The 13265-nt window shown below is 32.2% G+C and overlaps 4 protein-coding genes and 1 long non-coding RNA gene across 6 annotated transcripts; 1 reads left to right on the plus strand and 4 right to left on the minus strand.

The window, feature by feature from the left end:
* Nucleotides 1–1282: 1282 nt before the first annotated feature.
* On the minus strand, nucleotides 1283–2999 carry LOC108076033 (uncharacterized). The gene is made up of 2 exons (XM_017168693.3): nucleotides 2428–2999; nucleotides 1283–1851 (listed from the first exon to the last, which is right to left on the minus strand). Exons 1-2 carry the CDS (start codon nucleotides 2847–2849, stop codon nucleotides 1467–1469), a joined length of 807 nt encoding a protein of 268 aa, XP_017024182.1. The 5' UTR covers nucleotides 2850–2999; the 3' UTR covers nucleotides 1283–1466.
* Nucleotides 3000–3647: 648 nt separating this feature from the next.
* Nucleotides 3648–6426, minus strand: RhoGAP5A (Rho GTPase activating protein at 5A). The gene is made up of 5 exons (XM_017168850.3): nucleotides 6210–6426; nucleotides 5490–6145; nucleotides 4955–5432; nucleotides 4248–4353; nucleotides 3648–4178 (listed from the first exon to the last, which is right to left on the minus strand). The coding sequence occupies exons 1-5, from the start codon at nucleotides 6307–6309 to the stop codon at nucleotides 4013–4015; spliced, it is 1506 nt and encodes a 501-aa protein (XP_017024339.1). The 5' UTR covers nucleotides 6310–6426; the 3' UTR covers nucleotides 3648–4012.
* Nucleotides 6427–6928: 502 nt separating this feature from the next.
* Nucleotides 6929–8998, minus strand: LOC108076035 (shugoshin-like). The gene is made up of 3 exons (XM_017168695.3): nucleotides 8858–8998; nucleotides 7246–7667; nucleotides 6929–7177 (listed from the first exon to the last, which is right to left on the minus strand). The coding sequence occupies exons 2-3, from the start codon at nucleotides 7546–7548 to the stop codon at nucleotides 7028–7030; spliced, it is 453 nt and encodes a 150-aa protein (XP_017024184.1). The 5' UTR covers nucleotides 7549–7667; nucleotides 8858–8998; the 3' UTR covers nucleotides 6929–7027.
* Nucleotides 8493–12651, minus strand: Mlc-c (Myosin light chain cytoplasmic). 2 transcript variants are annotated; one of them, XM_017168831.3, is made up of 3 exons: nucleotides 12519–12651; nucleotides 12362–12389; nucleotides 8493–9581 (listed from the first exon to the last, which is right to left on the minus strand). In XM_017168831.3, exons 1-3 carry the CDS (start codon nucleotides 12519–12521, stop codon nucleotides 9169–9171), a joined length of 444 nt encoding a protein of 147 aa, XP_017024320.1. In that variant the 5' UTR covers nucleotides 12522–12651; the 3' UTR covers nucleotides 8493–9168. The 2 variants fall into 2 exon arrangements, with proteins under 2 accessions (XP_017024320.1, XP_017024319.1); XM_017168830.3 differs by lacking the exons at nucleotides 12362–12389; nucleotides 12519–12651 and adding an exon at nucleotides 9672–9788.
* LOC138929120 (uncharacterized) lies at nucleotides 10060–13083 on the plus strand. Its single transcript, XR_011445560.1, has 3 exons — nucleotides 10060–10189; nucleotides 11125–11266; nucleotides 12928–13083. It is a non-coding gene; the product is annotated as an uncharacterized lncRNA (long non-coding RNA).
* The last annotated feature ends 182 nt before the right edge of the window (nucleotides 13084–13265 follow it).

Below are 13265 nucleotides of genomic sequence, written 5' to 3' on the forward strand. Positions count from 1 at the left end.
AGCAAGAAGAAGACGAAAGCAAGGCGAAAACTAACGCATGCATGCTTTCAGCAAGTCATGCATGTCCTGCTTCATTCGCACTTGCATTTGCACAGCAAAAAAAACTAGAAAAAAACACAGCCCGGGCGTAGTTTTTTCAAGTTTTCATTTAGATTTTCATTTCTCAACACGGGACGAATGTTTTTCCACTTTTTGCCGCACTTTTCCGAGCGTTTTTCCACGTTTTTAAACCGTTTTCATTGGAGCACGCGTTTTTTCAACCGAACAATTTTTTACCGAAAAAGAATGTGAAAGGGAATGGCAAGGACGACGGAAAGCTGGAGGCTGAAAGAGAGCGATCCTCTCTTCCACTCTCTCACTCTCTGAACTTACGATCCGCTTTGTTTACATTTTTTGTTAACGCTTAGTTCGAATTGGAATAGACCCAAAATTAAATTCATGCTTTAATAATAAATATAGATTTATGTACATATATATTTATAAATTATATAATTAAATTTAGATTACTTTAGATATTTCGAATCTAATAATTTTTTTTAATGGTTAACAGCTGGAAAAGTCGGTAAAGGACTCATTTCCGACCCTATAAATCATAAATATTTAAAATTCAATACACCTTAAGGAGTATTATAATTTCAGTCCGAAGCCTAAAAATCAGTGAATGACTCATTTTCGACCCTATAAATCATATATATTCTTGATCAGCATTAAAATTCGAGTCGATTTAGCCAGGTTTGCAAGAAAATTAAAAAATTTTAATTTTTTGTTTAATTTTGTGTTTAATTTTGTTGTTTAAGGAGGTAAAAAAAATTGCAAAAATTTAAATTTGTTAAATTAGTAAACTTTATATGCAGATTTATTAAACTTATAAAAACTAAGTTAGAACAGGTTTCGAAATTGAAATTAATGATTTTTTGGCTTAGTTATGATATTTGGAAATCCTCGTTTAGAAAAAAATAATAAATAAAAATGCAAATTAAGGTTTTTATAATGTCTAAATTATTTGTAGGTCTTTTTGTTAGAGTATGAAGCCCAAAAAAAATGATTGGCTTATATAAAATAGGCTTCAAATTGTTTTAAAAATCATAAAAAACTTTAAAATAAAATATTTGAAAAACATAAAATCCAAAATAAACTTTTTACTTAATATTTTACAATTCCAAATGGCTCCATCTTTCGGTAAAACAACTTTACATAAACATGTAAATGTTTGTAAATACGTTTCTACTGTAAATTTTACACACACAAATATAACAGATTTTCTACCTTTAAAGTTTTTTATTCCAAAAAAAGAAGGCGCTAGCGGGTAAAAACTATTTATAGAAACTCCACGGGTTGCCAAAGCAGTTTCTGGCTGGACAAAGCAGTTCTGCCGGCAGGGTGACCAAGGAAAAAAATATCAAAAAATATCGCGATTTTGATTTGGGCGCAAATTTCAAATTTCAATTCCAATTTAAGAATTATATTTATATATCCGGGATATTGACATTCTCCACCTCCGGGAGCGACGACTGCAGGCCGGTGTACAGGTCGTAGCTGCCATCCGGATTCCGGATGAACATGGTCAGTCCGTAGGCCGGCACCACCAACAAGACCTCCTGGAGCACCGGGCTCACCTGAGCACTTTCCCAGGTATTCACCACCTCAGGTTCCGATTCTATCTCAATCTCGAGCCCCGGATACTGGCCCGGCGGCGTAACTACAGCCTCCACGAACAGCGGCTGACCCATGGGATCTTCCAAGGGATCCCAAATCGGAGATCCCGGCATGGGGATCTGATCGTAAAATTCATTAAGTAATGCAGATCCAGGTAGTTGGATCTCCGGGCTGTGGAGTTCGCGGTTCAATTGTCTGAAATTCAATTAAAGAAATTTAAAAAATAATTCATTAAAAGTAATACATTAAAAATTTGAAAATTAAGTAATTGAAAATTAAGTCATTGAAAAACTATAAATTGATAAATAATAAATGAAAAATGAAAAATTAATTAATTGAAAATTATTAAATTGAAAATAAATAATTTGAAAACTTAATAATTTGAAAAATTAATAATTTAAAAAATTAATAATTTGAAAAATTAATAATTTGAAAAATTAATAATTTGAAATATTAATAATTTGAAAAATTAATAATTTGAAAAATAATAAATTGATAAATAAATGAAAAATTATAAAATTAAAAATTAATAAATTGATAAATTATTAAATGAAAAATTATTAAATTGAAAATTAATAAATTGATAAATAATAAATTAAAAATTATTAAATGAAAAATTATTAAATTGAAAATTAATAAATTGATAAATAATAAATTAAAAATTATTTAAATAAAATAAATTGAAAATTAATAAATTGATAAATAATAAATTAAAAATTATTAAATTAAAAATTAATAAATTGAAAAATAATAAATTGAAAAATAACTCACATGTCAGAAAAACAACCAATAGAAAGTTGTGGGTGGGTGGGTTCATCCCACCTAGCCGGAGAAGGGTGCCGTCCAGCTGGTGCAGGGTGCTGGTGCTTAGCCGGCGAAGTTGGCTTGGCTGGCGAGGAAGCCCTGCCTGGGGACGAAGCCTTGCCCGGCGAAGAAGGCTTGCCCGGCGAGGTCTGCTGCACTGGGGCCGTCTTTTTGGTCATGGTTGTTCCATCCACCGGCTTGAGCAGAGTGCTCATGTTGCCGATCATGTCGTCAAAGTGCGGCTTGTGTTCCTTCACCTCCTTGAGCTTCCGATCAATCGGTTTCGCGGCCTTGGGGCGTGCTGGCCGCATCTTGGTGACCAGGCCAGACGACGATGCCACCGATTTCTGCTCTTTCTTCTGTTTCTTGTTGTCCTTGTTATTAACCATTGTAGGAAAAACCAAAAATTCAAAACGAAACAACAAGAAAATGAATATAGAAACTGCACACAGCAACTTGACTTTTGCTCGGCTCCGTTTTCACACCGCAAATGTGGCCAAAACCTAAAAGGGTTTTCCTATGTCAATTCTGTCGTCGCCTACTTGTTACTACGTAATTTTATATCTAAAAACACATCGTATGTCTCATTTTAACTAAAATTATTTAAATTAAACAAAAATGTCTTGATATTCATGGAAATTCCTTAATTAAAAAAAATATATAAACTTTTTTAAACATAAATTTCCTTAATATCCTTAAAATCTTAAAATTATTTAGAATTCTCTACCAAAAACTTGAACAAAATTGAAATAATTTATAAATAAATAAATTTATAAATAAATTAAGAAGAAATAAATTTATAAATAAATAAATTTAAAAATAAATAAATTTAAAAATAAATAAATTTATAAATAATTAAATAAATTTATAAATAAATAAATTTAAAAAAAAAAATAAATAAATGTATATTTAAGTAGATTAAAAAAAAAATTATAAATAAATAAGTAAATTTAAAAATAAGTAAATACAATTATAAAATAAATAAATTTATTAATAAATAAAATTATTAATAAATAAATTTATATTTAACTATTTAAATTAAAGAAAAATTAATTAATTTCCATAGAAAATTTCTTAATTAAAAAAAAAATATTTTTTTTTAAAACAGAGATTTAGAGATTTCAATAAAATTGCATATTTATACAAAATTTCTTCATTATTTCTAAAAAAAAAAAACACTTGATTCATAATTTATAAATAAAATAAATATATTTATTGTGATACATATGTAAAATACTTGTTCTAAAAATGTTTCGAGATTCGTTAAATTCGTAAATTACAACATTGAATGTGTATTTTTGCTTGGTTTTTTCTCATGTTTCTTTTTGGAACTCCTAAAAAAAGACGCTATAAAATCGTTTACTTTGATCTTAGGCTAAATTTTTGGTGGAATCATCGGGTTAAGAGTAAAATATATATATGTATGCATGCTTGGCAAAGTGTAATTAAGGTTCCTATGCCTTTAAGGACATCCGAAATGGACAGAGATGGAGACTAGCGAGCTGAGGCTAGCGGCTCCGCTCTGTTCGGTGCTTGGACCGCTCGATCGCTTTCAGTTTCTGGCAAAGATCGTCTTGCAGTGGGCAATGAGGGAGGAGAGCATGAAGATCTCCTCGGTTAGGTTGGTCATGTGCTGGGGCGTGGCAATCAGCGTGGGCGCAAATACAGTGGCCAGGTTGTGCTCGTTCATCTTGTTCACGGCATAGTGAGAGGCCACTCTGTGTAAGATTTTTTTGGGGCTTCAAATGGGCAAGTTGCAAGGAAAAAGGAAGTTACAATCCACTCACCGCTTCAGGTGCTCCAGCATGTATTGCAGGCAGGTGTAGTGGGCCGGGGGCAGGTGACGCACTGCCTCCGTCATCAGCTGGAGCTGCTCCGCCTGCTTGCCGTTGCCTGAAATGCATCAATTTTAAGTAATTTAAGTTGAAAATTAATAAATTGAAAATTTATAAATTAAATAATAAATAAAATAAATTGAAAATTAATGAATTAGAAAATAATTACATTAAAAATTAATAAATTTAAAATTAATTAATTAGAAAATTAAGAAATTGAAAAATAAAATATTAAAAATTAATAAATTGAAAAATAATAATTTAAAAATTAAATCATTAAAAAATTGAAAATTAAAAATTAAGAAATTGAAAAAAAAAAATATTAAAAATTAATAAATTGAAAAATAATAAATTAAATAATTAATACATTAAAAAATTCAAATATTGAAAATTAATAATTTGAAAAATAATTAATAAAAAATTAATACATTAAAAAATTAATAAAATGAAAAATAACTTATTAAAAATTAAAAAATTCAAAATTAATTAATTGAAAATTAGTAATTTAAAAATTATTAAATTCAAAAATTAATATAATTATAAATAATAAAATTTTAAAAATTAAGAAATTGAAAATTTATAAATTTATAAATAATAAATTATATAAAAATTAAATAGATAACAAGTAAAATGAAAAGGAGCCCAAAAAAAACACTTACGTCCTGCGGCCATAAAGCTGGGATACGCCTGGAACGTGATGAGCGGCACTGGAAGCAGCCGCAAATACAACTTCAGCGTCCCAGCTATCACGTTCACATTCCCATACGTCGTCTCCGACATATCCGTCTTCTCCCCATCCCGATCCAAGGCCAGCTTCAAGGCCTCAATCTCATCCGCAAAGCCGGACACCCGATAGATGCCCTCCTGCAGCATACCCCTGGCCTCCACCTCCTCCACGCAGCGACGCACCACAAAGGGTATGAGATGATGCGGCTCCAGCTGCACCATAGTGGTTAGATCAGTGCCAAAGACACCGCGTATGCGCTTCAGATCTGGGACACACTTGGGCGGCACCAGTTCCGAGCATTTGGTGTGCGCCACAAAGCCACAGGCCTCGCACTTGACACCCTGGGCGGTGAAGCCCCACAGGAAGTTGGCGCAAAATTCACACCAATTGAGACCCTTGAAGGTGTGCACCTGGTGGGGGATATAACATGGATATAACCTAGGGTTTTCCCCACAACCAAATCCTACCTTGAAATGATGCAGCTTCTCGTAAACCAAAGGCATGGGATCCAAAGCTGGTAGAGGTGTCTCCTCCTCCAACTTGGGCTTTGCCTCCGCCTCAACTCCCTTGGACTTGGTAGCAGCTTCCAAGGATCCAGGATTAGCAGCAGCAGCCCCCTTGCCTCCCATTTCATTGGACAAAGCCCTCAGCTTGCGTCCATTCAAGGTCATGTAGGGTGACTGCTGGTAACAATTCCTTGTCTGCTGATTGATCTGCTGGATAATGGGACTCGCATGGAGCTGCATATGAAAGTTAATCAGACCATCGGCCACCATATCATGGACCGTATCGAAGCGCTTGTCCTGGCCAAGCAGATAGTGACCCACGCCCGGTTTGTGCAGAATCTTGTAGTTCTTGGGCGTCTTATTGTAGCGCAGACTCAATGTGTAGTAGCCATCGGATTGGGGACTAAGCCGCACCAGGTAGCTGCCATCGCGGGCATTGGCCAGCAGCTGTTCGGCCTCCAGGTGACCCATCAAGCCATGATATTCGGAGCCATACAAACGTCCAGCCGCATTGTTGGCCTCCACAGCTGCCGCAGTGCTCTTGGCCGGCGGCAGGGGCAGGGTACGCTGGCAGCGCAGGGGACAGGGAGCTGGGGCCTCCAGCTGCAGCTTGTACACTGAGGGAGGGGGGGGGGGGGTTTAATAGGATGCTCCTCCTCCTTTGACTCATCTTTGACTCACATTCCGGCTTCCACACCTTCTGCACGGGTGAACTTGGCTCTGGGGCACCGCCTTCTCCCCCGGCTGCACTCCCGGCGCCCGCCACCGTGTTCCTGGGCATGCTCCTCGGCTGGAACTTCAATTTGCGGCTGCCAAAACCGGTTAACAATGTGAAGTTAATACATAAAATTAAACAAACAAAAAATTCAATTGCAAATTGCAAAGCTTTTGTTTTGGAACTGGCGGCGTTGCCACTGTGTTAAAGTTAATCGATAGGAAGGCAATCGATAATCAAACGAATCGAATTAAATTTATCAAATTTAAAATTTGAAAAATATGTAAATTTTAATAAATTTAGGTAAAATTATTTATTAAATTTAAATTTAAAAATATATTATAATTTAGATTAATTTAAGATTATATTAATTATCAAATTTAAATTTAGGAAAATAAAGTTTATTAAATATTAAATTAAAATAAGATTAATTATCAAATTTAAATTTTAAAAAAATGTATATTTCATCTTAAATTTAAATATTAATATTATTAAATTCAGATATTATTGTTAACTATTATTTTAAAACTTTAAAGTGAATTTTAGACAAATAAATTATATTTAACATTGTGATTTTTTAATATTTTTTATATTTATATATTTTATATTTAATCAAAATTTTATTAAAATTATTAAAATATTTTTACAAATGCCTTAAATCCTGAATTCTTTTAAATCTAATTCATTAAAACTTGACAGTACATTTTTATTTTTTTTTCCAAAATATTGTTTTAAATTATTTTTTATACATTGTTAATTTAACACTATTTTTTATGTTATTTGTTTAATTAATGATTTTGGCTCTGCGCCAGCAGGAACGTGCGATTTTGCGTATTAAACCATCCTTGTTAGCCGACTGCCAGCCTTCATCCTCACCACTGGTGGTGGTGGGGTCATCCTCGTCAATGGTGGGCACTATAGGCGGTGTCGATAGCTAACCAGCAAGATCAGTGGAGGAATCCAATTTATGAATGAATCTTCACTTGTTTTTGTTTACAATACCTTCAGTCTTCCTATTTCAGGCGCTTCTTCGGACACCTCCAAGGCAATGTCCATGTCGCCGTATCGGCGACGATTGTTCGGAGCAGGTCTGGTCGCTCCCAGACAGTTGGAGTCAAGTTTCCAGCGCCGCTGCTGACCACCTCCACTCGCTCTCTGCAGAATCTGTGCCTCCCGCAGACCCATATTCTCGCGCAACAGGCTCGACACCTGCCGCTTGTAGGCGGCAATCATCAGGCGCAGCTTCTGCACCTCGGCCATTAGCTCGGCATTTAGCACTTTGTACGACTCCTTGTTGCTCGACATTATATTATATTTTCGGTTGTTTTTATATCTCTGCGATATTACGATCTAAGCTTATTTGAATTTGGTACACAAGTGAGACCGTGGTCTGGCAATAAAATCATATTGTTTGGGGGAAATCCCTAAAAGTGGGTTGAAATACTAGATTAGTAGGGCAGTAAGCGGGGGAGGAAAAATACTGAAATACTGAAAATCATAGAATATATATAATTTTTTAATTTTAAGAAAATTTAAGTGGGATAAGAATATATAAAAAAAATTATATGTATATATATATTTGTAAATAAATATAAAAAAAATATTTTTATAAATAAAAACATATAAAAAAATATTTATATAAATAAAACAATATAAAAAAATGGTTATATAAATATAGAAATATAAAAAAATATTCATATAAATAAAAACATATAAAAACAATATTTATATATTAAAAAATATTAAAAAAAAAAATATTTATATAATGAAAAATATTTAAAAAAGAATATTTATATAAGAATATAAGAATATTTATATAATAAAAACATACAAAAATATTTATAAATAAAAAAAAAATTTTTAATTTATATAAATAAAAAAATTATAAAAAAAATATTTAAATAAATAAAAACATATAAAAAAATATGTATAAATAAAAAAATATAAATATATAAAAAATATTTATATAAATAAAAATAATAAAAAAATTATTTATATAAATAAAAATAAAAAAAAATATTTTAAAAAAAGTCTAAAAAAAGTATTTAAAAAAATAAATATAATCATTTATAATTTAAGTTGAAATTAATAAGAAAATTCAAATCTTGCAAATATTATATATAACTATAAAATATAAATTTGAGGAATAAAATCTTAATTAGGTAAAAAAAAAATTTAATTTACAATTAATTAACCCATTTAGTATTCTAAAAACTGGAGCTAAATTTAAATAAAAAAACAACAGTGTCTTAGGTTTCAATTGGTTTAATAGATTTAAGTACGTTTCTTTTGTAAAAAGACCTACACATTCGCTTGTTTTTTTATTTTCTTTTTTAATTATTTATTAAATACAAATATTAAATTATTAAAAAAAAAAAAAGAATTAAAACATGTAAAACTTCAAAATGCGCCTTTTTAAATTCAGATATACGACGACACACACGCCTCGTATATCAAGGATATATATATATAGTATACAGTTTAGAAATACTTTTCATGTTCCACTGAAATATATGAAATATATATATATATATAGATATATGATATTGGTACAAAAGAACGACCGAACTAAGCGGCATTTTAATTACTGATTACTTTCAATCTTAATTTTTACCTATTTTTTTTCTCGCTTTTTGCTTTAGAATAATACGCATTTCAACAGACGCCTCAGCTTTGATTAGTGATTAATCAGGAATCTTAAAGTGGGAAGTGGGAATAGCAGTTTGCTCCAATAATCCTTGCTTCGATGTGTGTCCTGGTTGGGAATCATGGAGTTTTCTTCTTTATTTTTGTGGAACTTTTGGCGGAATGAACGGCTCAGCTGGCTTGGCAGGTTGGTCGGAGTGTGTGTGTGTTTAGTGTGTGTGTTTAGTGTGTGGTGTATCCTGATGCTGATGGTTATAAGAGGAAGCGCAGCATCTGAACTTAACCGCTCATTACCATGCGCACAAATTCCTCATAGTTAATGTTGCCCTGCTGATCCTCCATATTGGCCAGCAGCTGCTCCACCTCCTCATCGGTCAGCTTCTCGCCCAGCGTGGTGAGCAGATGGCGCAGCTCAGCAGAGGATATATAACCACTGGCATCCTTGTCAAAGTGACGCAGTCCCTCGATAAAATCATCGGCCGTATCACCTGAACGGGCCTTGGAAATAGCCTGATAAATGGGCAGGAAGACCTCAAAGGAGATCCGCTCATCGGGCTTCAGCTGGTGGGTGCATTTCTTCACATCCGACTCGGTGGGGTTTTGGCCCAAGGCCCTCAGACATTCACCCACCTGGCTTAGTTGGATTTTGCCATCGCCACGATTGTCAAAGAGATTGAAGGCCTCCTGGAATTCTGTGGGGGAAACAAAGGGAAGAAGAAAAGCATTGTTATAGGGTATAAATAATTACATATTTAACTCCTAAACCCTGATGTTTAGATCACCTTCCAGGGTGGTAAAGTTATGCTTCACATGTGCCGTGTAATAATACATTTTGAACCGCTCTGATGACCGCCTTTCCAGCTACTGACTGCCTTTGGGCCACTCGGAGAGCTAGTGCCTGGCTTGGACTGGCCAGCCTGCCTGCCTGCCTGCCTCCCCCTTGCTCCTTGGTCATGCTATACCCTCACTTTACACCAGAGAAGTGCTACTCAGCCAACTCCCCTAAAGCTTACTCTTGTTTATAAACAAAAACGATTCGATTCGATTTCGAGGGGAAAACCTTGTTTGTTTTAAGTCCAGTTGCAGTTTTTTGTGCAATAATAAGAAAAATGAGAGCCCTTTTCTTCGATTTCCAGTGATTTCTAAAGCCAGTTGCCTTTAAACAAGTGAAGAAACAAGTTGTGGGCAGATTTTATAGATTTTTTGGATGTAAAACGAATTAAACTGTTTTTTAAAGTTCAAAATAAAGCTTGATAAAGTGTTTTTAGTGAAATTTTAAATATTAAAGAGCTTACAATAGGTAAGTTTTTTGTTTTTTATAAACTTTTGTAAATAGTTTACTTTGGGAGTTTGTTTTTTAAAAGGATTTTAGCTTGTTTTATAAATTAAAAAGGTTCGTTCATATTTAAAAACTATTAAATCATTTTATAAAGTTTGAATATTGCTTAAATAAAATTTTATAAATATAAAAGTAGTTTTAAAAAAGCAAATATAATGGTAAATATTTTAGAAATATTATAAATTTTTTTTATATTGTCTAAAAAATCGTATAAATATATAAAGATTTTTTAAAAGTAAAAATAAAAATGTATGTTTTTAGAGGATATATAAAAACATTAAAACATTAATAATTAGTTAATTATTAGCAAAATTTAATGTTAAATATTTTGGAAATATTATAATATTTTTTTATTAAGTTCAAATATTGCTTTACAAATTTTATAAATATTAAAAGAGTTTTTAAATAAAAATCACTAAGAGTTCTTCGTGGTTTTTAGGGATATATTATCTTTTTTTTTATATTATATCATTTTATAAAGTTTAAATATTGTTAAAAAAAAATCGTATAAATATTAAATTAGTTATTAAATTCTTCTTTTTTTTTTGGGGATATAATATAATTATTTTTGGGACATTAAATCATTTTATAAATTTTAAATACTACTTAAAATATCGTACAAATATAAAAAAGAGCTTTTTTGGATATTTAATCATTTTATAAAATTTAAATTCTCCTTAAAAAAAATCGTATAAATATAAAAAGAGTTTTTAAAGAAGAAACCCTTAAAATTTTATATGTTTTTTAAGGATATATAAACCCCTGAAAGCTTATAAAATTTTCAATATTTTTATAGTCTAAATAACAAGAGTGTGTGACATTCGATGACCTGTACACATATTAAAACATTTTTTATTTGTATTTTTTGTTTTTTTGTTTTTGTTATCATGCTACAGCGGCGCCGCATACTACATCCTAAAATGGCAATAAAAACAAACGATTCCAGCACATTTTTGTCCATTTAAGGCGATGACAAAACAGCGCGACGAATGGCAAGAAAAGCTAAAAACTTAAAGATTGCAATGCAATGGAGACCAGGTAAGTACGAAATACATAAATACAATATACATATAAATACAATATATATATAATATATATGTACCTGATCGAATGACGTCAGAAATTATCAGAAAACTCAACACTCTCTTTGGCTCTGATTAAGTTATCACAGGGGGGAATTAAGTAAAGATTGCGATTGAAATCGTTTGAAAAGGCAGGGAATTTGACATTAGAATTAAAAACAAAGTGCTAAGCAGCCTGAATTTGACCCACAACATGCCATAAATGGAAGCTTGACTTTTGGCTTTTTGGGTTTTTCATTTTAAAGCTGGTTTTTTGGGTGATTTTTGCCACTGCAATTGCAGTTTTATTTGAAACGAGCTGCCGGCGTGTCGAACAAACGTGTTGATTATCCCCCTTTCTTTATCAATATCTTATCGCTACGACTTCCTGCGGTTTTTTTAAACAATTTTACCCTTTTTTTTCAAGGGTATTTTGATGTGAGTGAGGGGTTTATGAGGTTAATAAGTCAAAAATCCTTTGAAAGGAGGATTTAAAAATAAAAGAAATATAGAAAATAAATAGAATAAAAAAATATAAAAAATTTATAAAATAAAAAACCAGGGGAACTATGGCAACAAGTAACTTTATCTCTGAAGTTTTTAAATATTTACAGACTTCCCTTTAAGAGAGCGTTTTACAAGAGCATCGAAAACCCAAAACCAATTACTTTTTTGAATAACTGTTAGGGCATCCCATGGCCTCGACTTGCCGGGATGCCTTGGAAATGAATGCCAGTTGCTGGTTGCCTCTCTTCGGTGAGTCACACAACGATCAGCGTATTCGTATGGCTGCTTTCCAGCGTATTTGTTTTATCAATGATTCATACACACATCATATATATACATATATATATATATATATATATATATATATATGCCGCCTATAAAGATGTGTTACACATACTTTCGTGTCATCGCTTTCACACTCTCCGCATTCCAATGCATAGCCGGGGGGAGGGGGGAGAAAGAGAAAGATGACGAGGGCATTGCAATTTATTCCGTTATGTTGGCACTTTGCAACTTTTTGGGTCTATTTCCAATTCCAAACCAACACCCACACACACACACTCACCAGCCAACTGATCCTCGGTGTAAGCTGCCTGCAACGAAAAAAAAAAAACAAGAAAAACAAAGAAAAAACATGAGTGTCCGTTTTCAGGCGGCGAAAGTCACACACTGCCGTTGGCCTCAATAAACAATAAATAGTAAACGGAGGCCGACCCACTCACCATATCGATTGGTTTTTAGCTGGATGGGGGGAAAGAATAACACAAAAAACACGGGTTTAATTTCACGAAGCAAACGCAAGCAAATTTTTATGCGACAAATAGTGTGGCCAGATGAGAATTTAGCTCTTGCCCAGAAAAAAAACCCAAAAAGTTAACATAATCTGGTCACACTTCTTTAGATTAGTTTGTTAGCTAACAGGGCTGGCAATTTAGCTATTTTCACATTAGGTCTAGCTTTTCAAATAGACGAAAATGTAGAATACTTTGTTAATCAACTAATATAATCAAATTTTAATCAAATTTGGTGTTATTTTATGTTTTTACAATTTTTAGAATAATATAGCATAACATTTTTCGAACACTTGAATCCTTTATGTTTAACGTTTAGCTTTTTTTATGATCCAAACAGCAAAACGAGTTCGACGTACAATGAAAATAGGGCTCGTGCTGCAGAAATATCGGATAAGTATTAAAAAAAAATATTATTTTGTATTTTTAAAAACCATTAAATTTTTATGGTATTTGTAGCATTTTATAATTTTCAGTTTTTTTATAAGCCGGAGAGCAAAACAACTTGGATCCACAAGGAAAATGGAGCTAATGCTGCAAAAATATCGTATAAGTATTAAAAAAAAATGTATATTATTTGCTATATGTATTAAAAATAATTATTATACGCTATTTTGACCTACAATTAAAATTGTTTAAGTTATTAGTAGCTTCTCTTTGATATTTACCATTTTTTTA

The sequence above is a fragment of the Drosophila kikkawai genome, chromosome X, assembly GCF_030179895.1.
Source record: "Drosophila kikkawai strain 14028-0561.14 chromosome X, DkikHiC1v2, whole genome shotgun sequence".
NCBI classification, from domain to species: Eukaryota; Metazoa; Arthropoda; class Insecta; order Diptera; family Drosophilidae; genus Drosophila; species Drosophila kikkawai.